The sequence below is a fragment of the Pleuronectes platessa genome, chromosome 3, assembly GCF_947347685.1.
Source record: "Pleuronectes platessa chromosome 3, fPlePla1.1, whole genome shotgun sequence".
NCBI classification, from domain to species: domain Eukaryota; kingdom Metazoa; phylum Chordata; class Actinopteri; order Pleuronectiformes; family Pleuronectidae; genus Pleuronectes; species Pleuronectes platessa.
Window position 1 is genome coordinate 10,513,673 of NC_070628.1, and position 21,040 is coordinate 10,534,712.

At 45.2% G+C, this 21,040-nt stretch overlaps 1 protein-coding gene across 3 annotated transcripts in view; it reads left to right on the top strand.

The window, feature by feature from the left end:
* Positions 1-21,040, top strand: part of lef1 (lymphoid enhancer-binding factor 1) — a 40,644-nt gene that overhangs the window by 12,779 nt on the left and 6,825 nt on the right. Inside the window, exons 4-10 of one of the 3 annotated variants that reach the window (XM_053419359.1) lie at positions 9,854-9,986; positions 14,238-14,322; positions 15,537-15,656; positions 16,438-16,600; positions 17,411-17,518; positions 19,201-19,249; positions 19,852-19,893. In XM_053419359.1, coding sequence (XP_053275334.1) covers positions 9,854-9,986; positions 14,238-14,322; positions 15,537-15,656; positions 16,438-16,600; positions 17,411-17,518; positions 19,201-19,249; positions 19,852-19,886 — 693 coding nt within the window. In that variant the 3' untranslated portion in view covers positions 19,887-19,893. Of the gene's footprint in view, positions 1-9,853; positions 9,987-14,237; positions 14,323-15,536; positions 15,657-16,437; positions 16,601-17,410; positions 18,110-19,200; positions 19,250-19,851; positions 19,894-21,040 lie in introns of those variants that run through there. The other 2 variants (XM_053419361.1, XM_053419358.1) reach the window with 2 other exon arrangements.

The following is a 21,040-nucleotide window of genomic DNA, read 5'->3' on the forward strand; positions in this document are numbered from 1 at the left end:
AAAACAATTAATTTGATGTTGGATGGAGTGCAGAGTAAAAATAGCAGATTCACATTATTGTACCACTTAATTGGAAATATATGATCGTCTGGGCTCTGGTTCTTTCTCTGTGCTCTGTCTGTAAGCGCTGATGTCACAGGGATGGGAACAAGGCTTTGTTTTTTTCCTCAGCAGTCAATTGTTGCGGGATGATGAAACCCACAAAGATATCTAGCAAGAATGTGTTTGTTCATCTGATGAGCTCGCCTTGTGCTCCGTGTTGCTTTTGATCATCGGGCGGCTCGGTCGGTGATGGGAGACAGTTATTTTCCTCGCTACACATTAAAATAAATCAGATATACCATCCTGTTTTATAATGGGAGGTAGTTCATCAGCACCCTGATGTCTGCTATAGTTTTGACAAGGCAGGCAGGGAAGTGGAGCTGACTCTAAAAATATAAAGGTCACGCTGAATGGATTATGTGGCATCAATGGAGCCACCGTCCGGCTCGGCAGGAGCCTTTAAATCCACTAGCAGCCATAGCCCTCAGCTCAGGGGCCAGGTGACGCTTTTCATGTCCTCCAATGGAGAGACATCACAGAGGCGTCCTCGACTTTGAGCTCCCCGTCATCAAACAATGCATCAAAACATCAAATCAGTCCATCCCCACTGTACCCCTATCTTTTGATATGAAAGATGAGGAAATGTAAGAGCTGGCCATGGCCCCTCACCCTCAAATCTACATTTTCCCTTTTCTGTCGTCATTGCAAACACTGATAGTTCCTCCACCCCGAAGATAAGATAAAAGGAAAGATTTTGTTAGACTTTTACTTTTTTCCCTTTACTTGATTGTCACCTGACTTGGGCTCACACATGTGGTCACTATTTACTGTAGCTTATTAAATACTATTTTTTACATTGTTCAAATCCAGTTGATTTGGACATGATAATTTACCAGAGCAAAAGATCACATTCGCATTGTCAACAGTCCAGAGTCCAATGATATTCAGTTTACTATTCTTATTATAAAAAATATTTTTGGATGACATTTTTTTAATTGAATATTAAAGTAGCTCTCAGTTAAAAAAAGGTTCAGTTGATCAACTGATTGTTTGAGCTTGAGGACTCCATTTCAATAAATCAACGGCTCATTCAATCTAACATTGCTTTTTGTAATAGACAGATGAGATTAAGGTCAAACATGTGTGAGTCCACCATGAATTAATATAGCTGAAAGTTGAATTACAGGCACTGCATGCTCATTAGGCTTATCATTCAGATTCTTTGCCTCAGGTGCATGAATGTGCCCTATAATGTTTCTGTAACCATATGCCCTGGACCTAAGGAGTTTCCTTTGTGCTCACTATTACCATTTCTTTGGAGGTATCAAGGGATAAGCAGACGTCCGCTGCCATGTTGTACATGGTCATTGTTTTGTTTGTATTAAAGCCCATAAAACCCTGTCACAATGCTAATTGATGGGGAGGAGTTTCCATGTGACCGTTCAGGTCCCTTGGAGAGGTTCTTGAAGTGCTCCCTTTTTCTGTGGAGATGGAGAAAAGCCATTTGTTCAGAGGGGATCAGATTTGAATAGCTTTGTGCTTTTCATTCAGATCTTAGCAGGGGCGTGTGCGTCTGGCTCGAAAGAACCCCTAAAATGTGTGGTTTGATTAATGACTAATTCCAGGCTGAAAGGCAGTTGTTGGTAGTCTTTACCAGTTAATCCTTTAAAACGTGGATTCACACCCAAACAGTGGGCTGCTGGTATTGTTGAACGGTCAATAGAGCGAGGGAGCAGAAAGGTTTGCAGTGTGTTCCGCTACCATGAATACTTAGCACTGTGACGGGAACCTTGCCTGATTATACCTAGACTCAAAATAGTGATATAATTTGAAACAGAAGGACAAACACAGCTTTATCTGAGCTCTCGTCTAATCATGTAAAAAGATTGTTTTGAAAGTAAAAGAAGAAAGAATGTGTCTTCAAAAGGAAAGGTGCACTGAGGTGAGGCGACCACTGATCATATGACCACGGGGTCAAAAGTTCAGATGCAGGCCAGGACACAGGTGTCATACGACCTGAGGCTCCTGTTGAACTGAACTTTTTAAAATGTTGCATAACCTAAATACTTAACACTATGACACGAAAATTCATCTCATTCAGACATATTTCTTCAAGGTATATTTTGTATTCCATATACTCACCAACGGTACAGGCTCGGGCTACGACTAGTTTCATTCTGTCTTCCTCACATGCTATGTAGGTGGGTGCACATCTGTCTGAGATGGAAAACTAGGTCAATACCGTCTGCAGCTCAGGCAGACGCGGCTCTCATTCAAATCACCTCCCCATCCACATTCTCCCTGTGTGTGCTGTTGAAAACCTTCCCTGCAAACACGGCAGCGCCTCCGCAGCCCGCTGCCGCCTGCTCCCTCTGTCCGGATCTACCATGGCTAGCCTGCAATGCTAATATTTAACCCCCTTCCTTTCTGTCGACGTAAAGTGTAGCATTGGAGCTAGCTGTGGCTTAGTGAGAAGAGTTCTGTCTCCAGCTCTCGTCTCCACAGGTAGAGACACACAAAGACCCCCACCAGACTCCATTTTCCCCCCTCAACGCTCAGCTCCCAAATCCAAACTGACAGCCATTCATACCCAGAATACCTGGGCGAAAGCTGAGGGGGGGGAACACTATCTAGGTGTAGCAGGCAAATCCCCTCTTGTTCGACGGATCTATGCAGCTCCAGCATGAGGCAACTCATCAGCAGTTTTCCCTCCATTCTGCAGTGTGTTTCCTCACCCTCTTTCTCTCTGTCTCTGGTGCTGTATGGGGGCGAAGGTTTTAGCGCACTAGCCACACAAAGTTAGCTTGTGCTGCAGTTTTATTTGTGTACATCTCTCAGGGCCTTGGTGTGTTGTTGTTGAATGTGGATGTTGGCACCGCCGCGCCGCCTGGCATGAATGTAGCTACTCAGCAGACCAGCGCTGGCTTCTAATGATAAATCATGCAGTGTGTTAATGCAGCAGCAGAGCTGCTATAAATAGCTGCTTGAGAGGGATGCCGATTGATTCAGTATGAGAAAATAAGTGTGCTGTAAACATTTTCTGCTTGTGGTCAGTTTAGCGGCTGAGTTCAAACAGCCCTTTGATTTAAAACGCACAGCTGATTAGGTAGATGAGGCAATGGTTCAACCATCTCTAGACACACTGCCGTTGTCCAGACGTGCCATGTAGATCTGTCTAAACTCCTCAGTGCTGATAAATGAATTCTGTGAGACTTGTGCCATCTAAGGTGTCTCTAGCGTTTTCAGCGAACCCGTCTCCATAGATCCGTGGCGTTTCAGAGAGCAGCCATGTTCTTTGTGGGGGTGTAGATGCCTAGTGGGGGCTTGTGTGTGCGGTCTGCCTTTTGTGCCTGTGTCTGCGTGTGCGCTCGCAGGCCTGCTGACAGTGGCACTTCAGCAGAATGTTTGCCCTTTTCTCAGTTCTTTGATGTGACCAGGTCCTGCTGTGATAATGAGCCCCGTGCCCCGCCGCAAGGTGAACATCCTGCAGCTCGCCCAGGGCGCTGCCAGAGCTGAGGCCCAGCCCCCACCACACCTCCACCGCACACACACTCTCTGCAAACACAACAGTGGAGCAGGCGACCTCCACTCAGCTGATAAACTCCCACTCAGTGCTTGGATAGTGCGATCGCTATGACAATACTTTGTGTGGCACGGAAAGTTTTCACTCCCAAAATGTACCTCATAGCACCTTACAATATACACAGTACACACAACATGAAGATATGACTGAATGTGGTGATTTAATATCAATGTTTCACAAATTGAAATATATTTCTTATTAAATATATATATTTCTTATTTCTTAACGCTTCAAATAATGTAATTTTTTACACCAAGATCCATATTGAAAAACTTTATGTTAATGATCTGCACCAAGATAGAGTGGGTTCATTTCTTCTGTCTATTGAAAAAGCAACCATCAGACACATGGTAAAACATAACCTCCTGTTGGGCATTATTCTTCTGCTGTAAAGCTGCACTGTTGTCCAAAAACAGAGTGTTGTACTGAATGGCATCTTGCTTAACATCACCAAAGAAAGTTGCAAAAAAAAAGTATTCCTAAAAAAACCAAGTAAGGTTTAATCATTTAAAAAAATGGTTTAATCTCTGTAGATTCTTTGATCCTCAGTATCACACCTGCCAAGTTCGAGGTCGATTGGATGAGCGGTTTTCAAGCGGACAAAGTGACAGACAGGATGAGATATCTCAATTGAAAGTCGAATGAAACTTCCGCATTTAAATCACATTTATTTTAAAATAAATATATTGCTTGCTCTTGTTGACAGTAATGAAAATATAAATTACCTCCAGCATCGTCCTTGAACTGTGTTTTACAGTTTTATTGTATTACATCAGACAAATTACTTTTATTACGTTATTTTTCTATTTCGGTTGCAATTGGATAGGAAAACTATAAATTACTACACAATATACATAGCAAAAGCTACTGCACAATGATATTGAACTCTCCCTCAGTCCTATTCCTAGTCCTCCACTTCAAACGGTCATGACCTCTTGATTGACCTTACAAAGCACCAGCTCTTCAAAAACAAACTGTGGCTCTGTAGTCACACTTCTTAACTCGGTGGCTTAACAGGGAAGAAAAACAGCAGCTGGATCATTTCCTGACATTCTCTCGCTCTGCCACAGGTTTTTAATAGCATCGCGACATATAGAAAAATTAAGAGTTGAACAGCGGATCGAGTCTTTTCATCTGGGGAGGCATATTTCACACAAATTAAAGTCTTTGCACGTTCTGAATGCCAGTGTGAGAGCTCGCGCGATCGGTTCGCTCGGAGCACACGCGCTCCATGCCAGCTGAAGGATGATGGGTAATCCACCTCGTTCTATTCACTTGTGCTTGTTTGCGGTGGAAAAACTTGGCTGATAATAGCTCCTTTGTGTTCATGTGTAGCATGTATGTGTTAAATGCATTAATCTCGTTGTTATGGCAGGTTCTGATCCTGTGCATCACACATGAATTTTATAGCATGTCTATTGAGTTGGTGTTTTTTTTTTTTGTTTTGCGAATGTGGATTCTATGTTTATTCAGTGGCACGCGTCTGTCATGTGTGTGTTATGTCAAGTGTTTGACTTTTGGCTTGTGGGTCATGGTGGTATTTGTCACAAGTTTTCGGACACATCAGATTTGTACTGCCCCTAAAGCCACAGCACTGTATACACATACTTTATCTAGCTAATGTGTATAATTCACTAAGCACCCCTCTGCTTTAAGTTTGTGTTATCGCTCATACATTTTCCTTCCATTTAACCAGCCGGCCTCAGCCCTCAGTATCATTGAGTCTTCTTCACCCTTTGGAGTCCGTGTAGCGCACCAGAGTTCATAACTACATTTTAAAGAAGGGGGAGAATAAGAGGTTCTTTTTGGGTGGGGAGGGGGTCACAGATGTAAATTTCTCTCCAGGGCAGGCTTTTCCTGTTATCCGTAGCCTCCTCCACGCCTGTCCCTGTGGTTGGCTTCACTTGTTCGTCTCATTACCCGGGGCGCGTGGCGCTCCTCCGCTTGCTGCCGGCCTGGCTTTCTTCTCTATTAATTGGGTTTCGTTACATTAAGCCCCCTGGCCAAGGGGCCATCCTGCCAATAAAACATTCCATTTTTAGCATTCTGCTCAAAGCTGTTGGGGTTCAACCCGCTCTACGAATGGTAATTGGTTATTTATTTAAGCTTCCTCAGGTTGGTCTCTACTGGTTTTGATGAAAAAGAGGGAGGGCTGGAGTGAAATGCTGTTCCCTTTTCTTTCCTGTGTTCAGAGACTGTGGCCAAGAATGTTTGCTCACCGTTGTTTGGAGAAGGTTGGACATCTTGCACACAAACACACCTGAGAGTGAACACCTGGTCTGAGGGTGACTAGGATCTCAGCAATGGGCACGCCCTCGCTTCATGCTCAAACTTTCAGCATTCTGACTGTTAGCCATTCATCTTTATGACCCACATTGTCAGTGGAGACAGCAGCTAAGGACTATTTAAACAATCTCAAAAGGGTGTGTGCTCTCGACCAGTGATTCACTGATACTTTAAAACATGTTCTAACACTTGATGATGCTACTTGCTCCCTTTCTTGCCTCATCTTTTTTTCTCTTATATATTTTTCATGTATCTTCTTCCTCTGGAGTGCAGGAAATCCCCTGATTATGTGAGGTTGGGTTTTGAGGTGAGAAGGGCATCTTGGTAAAAAGATTTAGCAGCATGGGAATCCACAGCCACCACCACTTGAGCTGCCGTCTCCCCAGCTGTTTGTGAAACACCTCACATGGTTTCTGCACGCTTGATTGTAGCTGCAGGCGGGAAGAGTCCTCATTGCATATAAATTACAGAAGTGGGAAGTGATTATTATAAAATTCCTGCTTTCCCTTTTTTCCACTCCACTCTGCAGAAGTGGTATAATTGAGTGGAGCACAAAAGCCGTGCTATGAGGGGAGAGAGGGAGAGAGATGCTAAAAAGGCAATATTGCAGGGATGGTTACTCCAGATACCACATAGACACACATTTAAACACACACACACTCGTGCTCATCAACCATGGCAGCATGGTGGTGGAATTTGACAGAATACAAGCTCCGAGACACCGGCGTGCCGTCAGAAAAATCCTCCCAACGAAACAAAAACGAAACGTCCCATTTGCCTTCCCTTCCCCCAATTTCAGATGGCACGCCAAGTCACTGGCTCCCCGCGCTGAAACACACTGGAGTGTCTCCTCCACAGAGGGCTCGCTGCCAGCTCCAGTTCCACACAATGAATTTCTCTTAAAACCACATCTGAGGGGCTCTTTAAAAGGGCCGGCCAAGCCTGCATATGGAATTCCAAATGGAACGTTTTCTTTTCAGTCCTTGCAGCCTCTCCTCTTTCGCTCTCCCTGAAAAATATGAATAGAGAGATCCTAAGCCTATTATTTCTCCTGTATAATAAAAGGGACCTCCAATATGGCCGCCCTCCGTTTGCAACACCGCTGCTGCCACTATGGTTGTTGTTGTTTTTTCGATTCAGCACAGGGGGATGAGGGGGGATCAAATCGATGTGACGCGATTTGATGGTCGTGGTCAGTTGAGTGTCTACGCACATCAGGCAATTGGTAGAAGGGTGTCGTGGGCACAGCAAGCAAACAAGTCTCCACCTGGAAGTATTAACACATTGGATCCATAACATCAGTTGGCCCATAATCACTGTAACGTTAAAGAGACAGTAAAAAACATAGTGTTTAACCATAATACAGCGATATGACAGAGAGATGAAGATATATGAAGCCTAAATTACAATTCATTGCTGTTCTTCTCTTCCTCAGGTTTTAGCCTGGCATGCAGTTTGTGTAAGTGCGACCAAACAGCCATAAATTCTCTATTGGTCACAGAGGACTGCAATTTCTCCCTGGTGGATTTGGCCACAAGGGAGGCAGTTTATTAAGAAGTTGACAAAAATAGATTTGACAGCTGTAACTGGGACGAGCATCAAGCTTTCTGCACCTTCCTATTCTTTAGCAGTGTCATAGTTTGTACATGAACAAGTGTGAGAGACTAACTTTTGTCTCCACCTGCTTTTTTCCCCCTTGCCCCCTTCGCCACAAGTCGGAGAAGACTTCCAGCTAAAATGATAATCCCCCAGGTTCTTATCTCATTCTCAAAGGATAGCAAATGGGAGTGGAGAGGCGTAAAATAATATGGGTGAGAATGGTATCATTTAGCCCCTGGTGTAGGCATGTCCCAGCCGCCTCGGTCCTGGTTAGCCCTCCTTCAGGGTTAGCGGCCCTACTAATAAGCCCTCCCCTCTGTTGGATGAGGTCTGACCCCCCCCCCCCCCCCCCCCCACACACACCCACAGATTATCCCATCACCTTTGACTCTTGTTAGCAGGGGTCAGAAAGCCCGACCCACCTGGACTGGTGTGAAAAAAGATCCTGCATCATGGCTTAATTAGTTTTCAGGCAGGGTTTGTCTCTCAACCTGGAATTGCACCAATGTGGTCTGTGGCGGATGACTAATATGCAACTGGGGGGGAAAAACAAAAAACTGACCATGGGAGATGAAATTCTTAGGCTGATTAGGAGCCTGATGTGGATGACTCTTCATGCGGTTGGGGACACTGAGCTCTTTTTGGAAACGCAGCACACATACTGGCCTTTGTGTTCCTGGTGAGGACATTCCCAGAAGCTGGAGAGCGGGAGGGAGGGAGGGAGGTATTAAGTTGAGAGTCGTGCCAGCCTGCGAGAGGTCCGGGAAAACTCAGACATTCCAGCCACCTCTGTGTCCAGGGCGTTGTGTGAGTGTGTGAGTGTGTGTGTGTGTGTGTTGGACGAGGAGGTGCACCAATCGCCAGTTGGCACCATAGGAATGTCACCTTGGCACACACACCTCACTGGGACACCGACTTGAGCGCTAATAAAGAGCGGTCTCATGATTATGTGTATCTTCAACAACATTTCCTAATCAGGTGACATTCCCATGGGAGCATCTCATTACCATTTCATTAGGCCTTTTCTTTCCCTTTGATCCAAAGCTTCTGGGTGCTGTTTGGCGTAAGACGCGTCTCACCCAGCGGTGAACCGATGTCTCTCCGATTAGCCATATATCCTGTGGAGGTGATATTTTGACTCCAGCTCAGCTCTGGGCTCAGATTGTAAATAGTAGATTTAGCATGGCTAAGCACTACCATGTGTTCGGTGCTGCTGAAGCATGTAAGCGCTGTTGGCTGGGGGTTGGGGCTGGGTTTTCTTTGGGTCCGGCCTCGGCCTATTTTAGTTGTCAGGAGGCAGGGTTCGATCTGAGTCAGCCAGGGATGGGGAGGGGGGGATGGGGGGGGCTTGTGGCCGGCCCACTGTTGACGTGATTACCCCCGCATTAAGTACCACTGCAGACATCTGTCTCACTCGCGCTCTCCCTCCATAGCCAACCCCCCCCTTTCTTCTCCTCCTCCTCCATCCCTCATCTTTCCTTCCCCCGGCTCTTGCTCTGTAATGAACTCCCCTTATTCACCAGCTAATGACTCCCTTTGATCTCCCGCCTAAGACCTCTGCTCTAACTCTACCCTGTGAGTCTCTGTTTCTCTCCCCTCTCTTCCTCGCTCCTATTCGCTCCAGCTCTGCTCACATCTTTCTCTCTTTAACTGTCTCAAACATGCTCCTACACCTCTTTGACTTGGTTTTTCCCCTTGTTATTCCCCTTTGCTTGAGGGACTAGTGTTTTTTTAATCCTGCTGACCTAGGTTTAACAAAGTTTTTAAGGTGCATCTATCTAAAAATTCCAGAAATCTGTCAATACAATACACATGCAGTGTGCTTCACACTGCATGTGTATTGTTTAGGGCCCAAGGACGTGCAGCGTTGAATTTGATACAGTTTGGGTCAAGTTGAGTGTCACAGAACTTTGTGTAAGCAGGTGAACAGCTCTTTGTGCAGTAGTGGTGATGTGTCTCCAGAGTCCCACAGTCCGTCTAAACTTGCAGCTCATAATTACAGAGGGTCATTTTTATAGTTTCGAAAGAAAACTGCAACCACTCCACAGGCCATGCAAACAGCCCATTCCAAACAGCAGGTTGACAACAAGCATTAAACTAGTAAACTGAAAGAATTATTTTTTAACTTTTGACCATACTCAGAAGCTTTACTCACATATATCAGGAGACTGTTCTGCACAGTAGACCACCCTTAACCAGGGCCGTACCAGTCCCTGCATCATGTGACGGGGAGAGGACGGAGCCATATTGCACATCGAATCATGCTGCTGAAGCTCATGCATATTGTCATCATCACTCGTTCTTATTGTGTTTTTTAAAATCTCCTTGTGTTTTTCTCCGCAGTCCAACAAAGTTCCCGTGGTGCAGCCGTCCCATGCAGTCCACCCACTCACCCCGCTGATCACATACAGTGACGAGCACTTCGCTCTAGGATCACACTCTGGACATCATCACCAGGATGGCAACAACAAACAAGGTAGAGAGCAAAGCATGACACAGCAATAACAGCCTGTGCACCGACTGTGTGGCAGCTGAGTCAAAGATAAACAGACATGATGTTGCTCAAGACTCCTTTAGAAAGCAATTTGTCTAATTCAGCTGACTGTATGAGAACTTTGTGTAAGATCTGTGTTCCCAGATATTTTGGATGATCTTGTCGTCCTGTTGTCTAATAAGTTCAGAGTGGAAATATTTTCTAAATTTGCCTCTGAGTTTCTCTAGTAAGAAAGAGAAAGACAGCTCAATACCAGTTAATATACCTCCGCTTATCTGCTGATACCGTACCGAGTATCAGTCTGTCATCAGAACAATTTAAGGATTGTATACCAGACTGTGTAGAACTCTCTAACTGACAATATGACACCAGTGATCGGGCATTTAAGTGTTTTGTTTCCTATCGGTTGTTGCTGGTTGAAAAATGATTGTACGTAAACTACACTTATATCATCAGGGAGTGTAACTGATGTCTGTTGGCCCCTCCAGTACTTTCTGCTCCGGTGTTTGTCAAGTTCTGCCTACGTCCTAAAAAACAACATGCCTGTCGGGGGAAGGTGCGTGGCTAAAGCCCAAACTACCAGTGATACGCTGAGTTTACAGAAGCTGACAAAGCTGTGATCCGCCCGGCAGGAGAAACACTCTGAGGCAGTAGGTTTCCATTACTGACCTGTGCCGTACACATCAACTGTACAGAAATAAAATGTGCCCAACTGCACATGGTGCTTGTTTTTTTACCTTGTCTGGTTATTTAAGGCAAGACCGAGGTTTGCTGTGTGATTAAAACCGTAGCTTTAGCCGTGGATATCTGCATACACACAGCTGATTGAGAAAAACATTGAATTGTATAGTGACACTGAAGAAAGTGTATTTAATTAATTGTGTTGCATCAGTGCACCGCCGGGAATTTGTAAAAGTGTGTTGTAGATTTTCCATTCCCCTCTTTCAACATATATTGAGTGGAAACATCGGTAATGAATTGATTAACAAAACCAAGCTTTTTAGTGATGCTCTACATGAAGTTAGTCTTTTGATGGGTATTAATAAAAATATTGCCTGTCTGTTATAAACTGTTAAAGTTTTACATCATCCGTCAATAAACAGGGATAATTAGTCTTGTAGGTTTGAGAATAAAATAGGATTTTTATTCAGGTCACGCTGAATGGTGAACTTAGTCTGGAACAAACCAAACAATTACCTGATTATTCTTACATACCTGCCCACACTCAGGATTCAATAGACGCTCAAACCACAATGTGTCACAGTGAAGTCATCCCTCCTGTCAGCTGTGAGCGTGAACTCATTTGAAGCCGCCTGTGGGATGGCGCGCTCAGCTCTGCTGCCCTCTCCCTCTGCACCCTGTGCCTCTCTGCAACAACATCAAGCTGCAGCTCTGACAGCTGCCGAGAAGCTCCGCAGCAATTTGCACGAGCTCCTCAGCCCCTGCGCAGCTGGAGACGCTGGCAGCTTCTCTTGAAAGCGAACCGACGCGAGCCCTCCATAGTTTTGTCCCGCACCTTTTGTCTTCGCGAGACTTTCTTCTCCCGTGGCTGACAGTTGAAAAGGAAAGAGAGGAATGAAACAGGATGTAGGCGATGATGATGAAGATGATGGTGATGATGATGAGGTTCTGAGGGACCAACTATAAATAACAAAATGAAGAGAGTACACAGCTTAGCGAGATGAAGGGAGTTAGACACACAAAGAATTTGTGCTCCACTTATGCCAGAGGAATCGTGCACCCGACACGTTATGTTGAATATTTTTCTGAAGGAAGCAGGAGAGAGTTGTGTTGACACGGAACTAAGCAATAGATACACAGAGCACACACTCGACCTCAGAAAATGTTTGTCATATCGTTACACTCTCCATGTTACTTTTTTTGTTTGCTTGTCAGTCCACAGAGATCCACTGAGTTTCTGTCAAACGCATTCGAGCGCATAGAACCCCCGGAGGTCTTTTTCTTACTATATTTGATCTTTGCACTCGCAGCCCAACAGAAATCCATGTCCGAGCGAGGCACTTGCAGAATTAGCTGCAAATGATTTCCCCAGGCATATTCATGTGTGTATACAAGCAGAGCTAAGCTGAAGATGCTTAAAACGAATCCTCTCTTATTCTCTTTCTTGCTGTCCCTCCCTCCCTCTCTCTTTCTCTCTCGATATCGTATCGACCAATTGATGCGCTGCCTTCCTCAGCGGCCTCAGACTTTGATCTGCTCGTTAATTATGAAAAACAATCAAGGATTTCTCATTATGAGCTCTAATATGCACAGGGCTGCAATGCAGGGTGGAAGTTTGAGTAAAGGGGGAGGGGGGGGGGGCTTTGAACCTTTTACATTCAAACCTTTACATTGTGTTTTGTTTTTAAAGATGGGAACACCGATTTAAAAACAGAATATTTTACACTGAGAATCGTGTTGCTTGTTTGGCGAGGAAACGCAAGTGTGAAGCTCTGTTGGGTGTCAACGGGAACGTGTGAATATGGGGGAGTGAGTAATTAGGCACCTTAGGGGTGTGAGTGACAAGGTTAACACGCTGGGGCTCTCTTCTCCCTCGCCGCCTCACCCCCTTGCCTCGTTCCCTTCTGCCCTCAGGAGGGCCCTGAGGAGTGTTCGCTGGTGGATTAGTGGGCAGAGGATAGTGCTACGCGCGCTGTGAATCCAGCGTTGCAACATTGGCTTTGGAGATATAAGCCCCTCGCTCACCCTGCCTCTCAGAGGAGGGAGGCCCCCTCAGACCACAGCTCGGAGAGACCGAAAGAAGAGGAAGAGAGAGGATAGAGGCAGGGAGAAAAGACTGGCTCCAGCAGGGATTAGAAGATGGTGCTAATCTGGAGGCATTTGCCCTCTTTTCTTTGTGCGTGTGTTTGAGCATACGTGTAGAAACACTCGGCCTGTCGTTTCTCTATCTGGATCATAGAATCACTTCCCTTTGCTCTGAAATGAATAAAAATAAAAATAATCTGTATCGCACGAGTAGATAGAGACCATACATTTTCGTTACATTTTAGTCATCCTGCCGCCCCATTCTCATTAAGAGACCCCTCGACCTTGAAGGAGCAGGCGAGCCGGAGATGGAGGAGCTAAGTCCTGGAGATCCTCTGACAGTTAGTCCAAGTCAATCCCGTGTCTACAGGGAGCGCTGCAGCCTCCGCCACAAAGAGGGCAGCTTCAATTAACCAGCTTAAATACACTAAACCACACTGGAAGGAATCTGGCTAAGCGGAGAAAATATCCTCCTTTCCTTCCGGGTGATAATGTGAGGTCAGGAGGCACGTTCAATTCCCATCATGTGCAATGTCCTTGATTCGGGGTAGAAGATTGAAATGAGTAATAAAAATGGATTTCGAACCGCATTGTTTTTTGTTTAAGATTTAAAGTTATAATATGTCACAATCCTTCATTAAAATGTCTAAAAACAACTTGACCTAGGTTATATATTTTGTTGATCCGTTTACTTACATTATCCAAAATGTTTCTAACAAGTTTTAAACTCCAAGAAATCCACAAATGTATTTTGTTCGCTTTTAAATGGCATCATATCTGCTTGACCTGGTGCTTCTCCCGTCTCCGCTATAACTTCTTGGTCAATTGATGAATGACGAAGGAAAAACAAACTGCTAGCCCGTTAGCTGTTATTTCACTCAACTGATTGAAACGGATCACGATTATTCAGTAACGGTTGCTACACGTTCTCTGGCTGAAGCTCACAGGGGAACCAACCGACTATGATTGTGTAAACCTACGATTATGGGACAAGAAACGGTGGTGAACACAGAAACTCCCATGATCCCGCACTAGTTCACAAGCTAGGTCTTTTGTAATTGTTTTGATCATGAGCCCCCTAGAGGCCAAAGTTGCATATTATACATTTAAGGTTGGAATACAGTCTATTTGAGTTTCCACAGTTGTGACCTTAGCGGCTCTTAAAAAGGCTGGTGAATAAACCTCAACTTCTATTTTTGTCAAGAATGAATGTTCAGAATCATTAATCAGTCCAACCTTATACACTTTCTCTCCTGAGGCCGATCCCTGTACAAAACCTCAGCATATCTACTAGTGCAGATGTCGTAGCAGTGATTTGAGGAATGCGAACACGCAGTCTATATTTTTTCTTACCTGTTTTTTGCTCTTTAAAAAGGAAATGACAAAATGAATAAAAAAAAGTTTGGAAGAAAATGTCTGACCAAAGAATATTGGTGTATTATCTAACCCTTGATTGTTGTTTTGCAGGAATGCAAAGGCATCACCAGGACATGACCAACTTCTACTCCCTATCACCTGGAGGAGTGGGACAGATCACGCCGCCACTGGGATGGTGAGTCGCAGACGGGCAAGACAATAACATGTGCAGTCAATTCGTGTAAACAGGGATCAATTACTCCCCTGTCTTCCCACATCAGATGCAAACTGACACGGTGCTGGCTTTATGCGCTGAATGTAGGCAAGCTGGCCCTCAGCAGCAGCAGCAGCCTTCACAGGGAGGTCTGCCTCTGGCTGTTCCTGCTGCGCTGCTGCGGCTTCAGCCACACCAGCTCCTCTTTTTCCCCTAGCACACATGTCAAACACATCACCGCATACGTGCCCCTGCATCACCATATGGCTGCTTAACCCCCATCAAAGGTTTTTGGAAGCACTTTTCTCTCTGAGCCTCACTTCATGTTTGTGAAGGGCTCTTTTTTTTTGTGTCTTTTACCTCCATTTCCTGTACTTTTTCATCCCTTTTTTTAGCCCAACATCTCTTGCTTTCTTTCTTTCTTCTTCCTTGCTATCTTTTTCTCCGTCAGTGTGATGCTTGCAGAGACAGGGCTCCAGGCTCACACTGAGTGATGCCAGATGTAAGGTGCGGGATCAGGCGACTTTTGAAGCCCCGGCGGTCTCCCCCTCCTTAGACCTCTTTAGATCTGAATAACTATAATAAAAGAGCCCATTTTTGATTTAGGAACTTTTCCCTTACCGGGAACTTTTTATTAGGTACTTACCCACTTTTCCTGAAGGAATAACTTTACTGTAATTCAGAGGAAAAATATGATAAATTAACATACATTTGTGTAGAAGTGTTCCCTGCCACAACCGTCAAGATTAATATTGCAAGTTGAGAACCACTGATGTGTTCGGCCAACATTTAGAATTTTACTGTGGTGCTTTTGGAAATTATCATTAACCCCAGCATGAAATGATAATAATGACTGCTGTCATTAAGCCAGACCTCCCCCCTGGGACATTAAAGCTTTACTCTGCTTCTCTACTGTAATAGTGCAAGAAATGGGTTGATGAAATCAATCATTAAATAAGGTCTAGAACAAGTAGAACTGCACGTACAAGCAGTTAGTGACTCTGCCGTCATTCTTTCTAAATATTAAGCATTGAAAATCGAACCGCAGGACGAGACTTGTTTCCTTCCTTTTTTCTCACTGTCATTTCCAACTTCTGTTTCTCACTTAGGTGACCTTTACGAGACCCTGTCCTTACCACTGACCTTCTACTTGCTCTCTGGCTAATTAAAGTGCATGTTGTCCACTGTTATTGCAGGTTCTCACACCACATGGTGCCTGGCCCCCCAGGCCCTCACGCCACAGGGATCCCCCACCCGGCCATCGTCAACCCGCAGGTCAAACACGAGCCACCGCACGAAACAGACATCATGCACATGTGAGTCTCGCAAACGCAGAATGACATTTTATCAAACACTTCCATACTTGTCTGGGTTTTTAATAGCTTTAAAGGTCTCCACTTTCTCCCCTCACCCCTTCTATCAGCATTTTTCTGAGACGACATACTTCCAGGTATTCGAGCCACTACAGCAGGCCATCGCTGAACAGACCCTCTGTCAGAGCCTTGTTCTCATTGCCTTGATGTGAGCAGATAAGCAGCGAGGGCCCGTGCTCCACTGATAACAGGCCTGTGCTTCATTTGGCCTCAGGGATCACAACACACTTAGCCAGCCACAGATACAGGTCCCAGATTAGTGCTTGGATGAACTGAATTCACATCCCCAGTGTGTGCAGTGGGAAATCTGATATTTACATTATTCATGGCCATCCTCATACCAAATCTGTCGAATCAGAAAGGTTGTTAGAAAGTAAGTCAGGAGAGGGGGTGGAATCTTTCAGCTTGTGAGTTTGAGCATTTGGTTTTAAGTGATTAACAATGTGCTATAGACAAAAAGGGTTCGGTTGCCATTACTGGTGAAGTAATCTCTCTGCATGACGGCCTGCAACTGCACATGATTAAAGAGGCAGGGGCCCATCGCGTGGCAACCCCTCGCACGCTGCCTCACCATTGGCTGAGAGCAACCAGACCTTGGCTGCATTTGGTGCCATTGCGACACCACCATTTTCCTTCTTTTATGTCTCTCAATTTCTAGCTTTTCTGTCTCTACCTGTTTTCTGTATCTCCATCTTTGGTGTTATTGTTTTGTTTTTAATTGCAGGAAGCCCCAGCATGAGCAGAGAAAGGAGCAGGAGCCCAAAAGACCGCACATCAAGAAGCCACTAAACGCCTTCATGCTCTACATGAAAGAGATGCGTGCGAACGTGGTCGCCGAGTGCACGCTGAAGGAGAGCGCAGCCATCAACCAGATCCTGGGACGAAGGGTAGGTCACATGGTCGCCGTACTCGGTCTCATTCTCCCTTTTGCTCTAATTTATGTTTGTTGATTGGGTGAAATCACCGAGAGATGAAGGTTCAAGCCACGGCCCTTAAGAGGCGGTACGGGCCGACTTTCCAGGCCCAATTAGTACAAAAGGCACAAAGGTTCCTCTCTCTATTAACATACAGTCTTTTATGAACCAGTCATGATTATTGTCATAATGATTGCCCCGGCCAATTATTTCCCTCTCAGCCGCACAGATACAAACTGCCTATCTAACTGACATTTAATCAAATTGGCTTAAATAAAATATGCCTGGATAATGGCACGGTTGGAAATGACAAAATTTGTTCCTTTTGAGGATTGGGAAAAGAGTGGAACCACAGAGCCATGTTAAAAGCCTTAACGAATAGGCCCAGCGGTTGAGGCAGCCAGCCACAGCAAAGCCTAGTTTGTGGCCTGCACAGGGTAATTGCTCGCTGACATAGTTTGAATAAAAAGCGCTGCTAAATTGGAACCAGTGTTTTGATATGAAATCAAAGTTTCCCCCCCCCCCCCCTTCTCGTCTCTCCCACTCCGACTCTTTTGCATGTTAATCTCTTCATCATGTTCCCCCTTCTTCTTCGTCTCTCTTTTATCCCCCGGTTTTCTTCTTTTTTTTTTCTACAACAAACGTTTGGAAGTTGAAAGAGCTTCTTTTTTTTTTTCTTTAGCAAAACACCAGCACACTTCTCTATGCAGGGAAACATGCAAGTGCATGCCAGTAATTGACTGTATGCTATTTTTTCCCCTAATCTCCTTTTTACTGAAACAGTGGCATGCTTTAACTCGGGAAGAGCAAGCTAAGTATTATGAGCTAGCCCGCAAGGAACGGCAGCTCCACATGCAGCTCTACCCAGGCTGGTCCGCTCGAGACAACTATGTAAGTATCAACAGAACAGATTTGCAAAGGTGCGAGTGTGTGTGTGTGTGTGTGTTGTGTCCTTTCTTGTTTGTTTGTGTCCGTGTCGCATGACGTGTTCTTTAGATGTCACACAATAGTCACACAAACACGCTAATTCACACCAGTCGGCTCCGTGCTAATAGGGTCCATTGGTGGACCCTTTGTCTCAGCCTGATTTGTAATTCATAACACTGTGACTCACTGCTACATTACCATCCACACTTAAATGGATTGTAGTATCACGGACATTATTATTGCCACAGTGAGGGAAAATTGCCTGGTAATGGTTATGCCGGGCTTTGATGTTCTATATCAGTGTGGATGTAAAAGGCAACTGTTAGCCTGAGTTGCAGAGGCTGGATGGTGCATCCATCATTCAGCAGCAGCAGCCTCTGCTCCTCTAGCTGCCTGTTTTGTTTGTGAATGTGGGAGGTTCAGCTGGATTTAGGATGCAGTCTGTTTTCGGTGTGTGTCTGTGTGTGTGTATGTGTGTGTGTGTGTGCATGTGTTTGGAAGTTGTCGCAGTCTGTCCCTGTGTACATGTGGCGTGTATGAATGTGTGAGAGAGCACCAGCCTTTTTTAAAAGTGTGGCTCCGGCACTCACGTTCACTCCACCACCAAAGTGCTTTGTGGTGTTTATCTGCCTCCCCTCGGACACCGACAGCATCCCTCCTCCTTCTGCCTCCACTGCTCCGCGGCAAAGATGCCTCGCTGAGCTGGGGGAGCGTCTCCACCGCTCTGCCACCCGACATCAGCCAGTGACAGCTAGTGCAAACGTATTTTATATGAAGGGGGAAAAAAGTAGAGGAATAACTTACCTTTTACTGTAAAAGTAAAAGCAAATGATTTTAACTCAAAAGATGCTGCATCCCTATGAGCGCTGTTCTTTGACCCCTCCCACAAATCAAATCCTCAGGCAGCACATCATGCCTGGAAATAGGTAAGGCAGCGGCATTGAGAGCATGTAGCATTCATATATATTTTTTTGCCAGTGTGCCCCCTCGCTCATCCTTTCTCTCACCCACTCTCACTTAGTCGCTCCTCTCCCCTGTCTGCCGCAGCAGTAGAAGGCAGATTAGCTCATGAATAAGTGGATTAGCAGACTTTGCAGCAGGAAACCAAAGTGCTGCTCATATTTGACTAGAACGACTCTGCGCTGCTATCTATACCTATAGTCTCCCCCCTGGGGATTTAGCATAAGCTATAAATCCCCACACACTCCCACCACCTCGCTGGGAAAAGAGTGGCACTCCTCAGTCATTGAGCTCGACTAGCCTAATTATGGCGAGCGTTTTTAATTGCACTTGAGAAAAGGGGGGTAGTGGAAATGTGACACGGGCTGGTCACAACAGCAGAGCAAGGTGTCGCTCTGTGATTAGATGTTACTCAAATAAAGGCCCTGAAATAGTAGAAAGGAAGTCCCTTATTTAAAAAAGGTAGTTGAGAGCAAGTGGAGAACACTTACTGTGAATCAGACCCTGGGTCGGTTCCGTCCCTCTCAGCGGGGCAGTTTTGCGGCGGAGTCCGGAGTCCGAGGGATGCTGGTTGGATGCCCAGCAGGGGATGAGTGAACATGGCAGTCAGCAGCAGGATATCAGAGTGGTCTAGTGAGCGTGAGTGCTGGAGCCACACTTTATGTGTTCCTCTGTATATTTTTTAGGGAAAGAAGAAGAAGCGGAAGAGGGAGAAGATGCAGGAAACGACCCCAGGTAAGCAACAGTCCCTCCAGTGCCTTCTTCTTCTGCTTCTTTATTCTTTTGTCTGTTGCATGTTGAGGTCGTGAGTTTCACCATCTTCCCATAGAATACATGTCATCATGATGTAAGAAGGATAAACCTAATCTCCCAATAGACGTAGAGATTTACACTAACCACACTAACTTCACCTGCTGTCCTTATTCTGGCTTCAGCTTCAGTCTGGCTGTGCAGGCAGTTTACTCACTCATTCACTTGTTTGTGGACATCCTCTCCATCCGTCTGTCCCTTGCCTCTCTCTCATCCCCATCTTAACACATGACACCTGCTTTGGGATTAGTCTGTCCATTCTATACGACGACTTACCAACTCTGGGCTTTGCATTCCTTGTTTGCTTGCTACACTACAGTCTGTCTTTCTGCTGACCTTGTTGAGCTGCTCTCCTGAGCTTCCTCTCAGCACTGCCAGTTTAATCCACTGAGAATTACATCTTAAGTAAAATGTCAATTTTCCTTTTGTTATTCTGGTCTGTAATGGATTGTAGAGATCAATGCCGTCCAGAAACTGCCCCCCCCCCCCCAAAAAAAACTTTTAAAAAAAGATCCAATTTTCTGCAGGTACAGGCCAGAGAATGAAAACGGCGTACATCTGAGAAAATGGTAAGACACCCCCACTCCTTCCCCTTCCTGTCTGGTCCAGTTTCATGTCGAGTCCTTTTTTTAAACAGCCAAACACTGATTTGAGAGTATGTGCTCACAGACTAATCCTAAAAAGGTCCACCCTAACCTCGCCATAGTCATTGTGTCAGTGGTGTTCAGGCCTGAAGAGGGATTGTTTGCACAAAGGCCTCAGCACAATAGGCAATGGATTGTCTGCCCGCGTGTGTATGTCAACGTGCATGTGTGTGTATGTTAAACTGGTTTAAGTTTGTGGCTTATTCTTTTTTCCATCGTGTGTCAGAAAAACAAATTAAAAAAGGGGTTTTTTGAAAAATGTTGCTTTAAATATCAGCTCATCAACTCTTGTGTTTTCTAAATAATACATCTGAAAACACTTTAGCGAGCCCAGAACGTTTTTTTTTTTGTTTTTTTCACTGCTGGTGAAGGCTGACGTCAGCTCGGCTCCATATGGACTACATGTGTTGTCTCTCTCTGCATCTTTGTTGAGCGGAGCAGGACTCAGCAGCTCGTTTGGCAGGAACTTAATGAGATGCTATACCTTAACAAGATTTCACGCTATCTGGGGTCTCAGCGTGTCAGTAATGCTTCCATAACAAAGGCACTCCTGTAGCGTTTTTTTTTTAAACATGTGAAAGATATGTTGAGATGTATTGATTCATGTGACACGTCAACCCGTCTCCAAACTGTCACCTGTCCCTCTTTTGTTATAAGGATTAACTTTTTCCAGATTTTCTGGGGAAGGCAAGTCTCTTCTCCCTCTTTCAATCTTCCTCTCTCTCTCTCTCTCTCTCTATGGATCTGTTTGCCTTCCATCTATCTCCTTCCCTCTCCCCCTCCCAGTGAGGCGGGTAGCATCCTGTTATTCCGCTCCCTTTCGGCAGCAGGAGAAGCCAGGCAGATGTGACAAATCTGGTCTTAAGTCGAAATCACCCCAACCAGACAAAGGTTTTCCACTTGATCGATTCCTGACCCAGTGGCTCTCTCTGAACTCAAAATTGGTCGGGCGGCTTTTCTTTTCTCCGTTTTTTTTTCTTCCGCCAATGCCGCTTTTCGGAGGCAGCGAATGCGAGCGCTAAAAAGCACTTTATCTCTGATCCAATAATTAGCAGCGCCTAGCTGCAGCGGG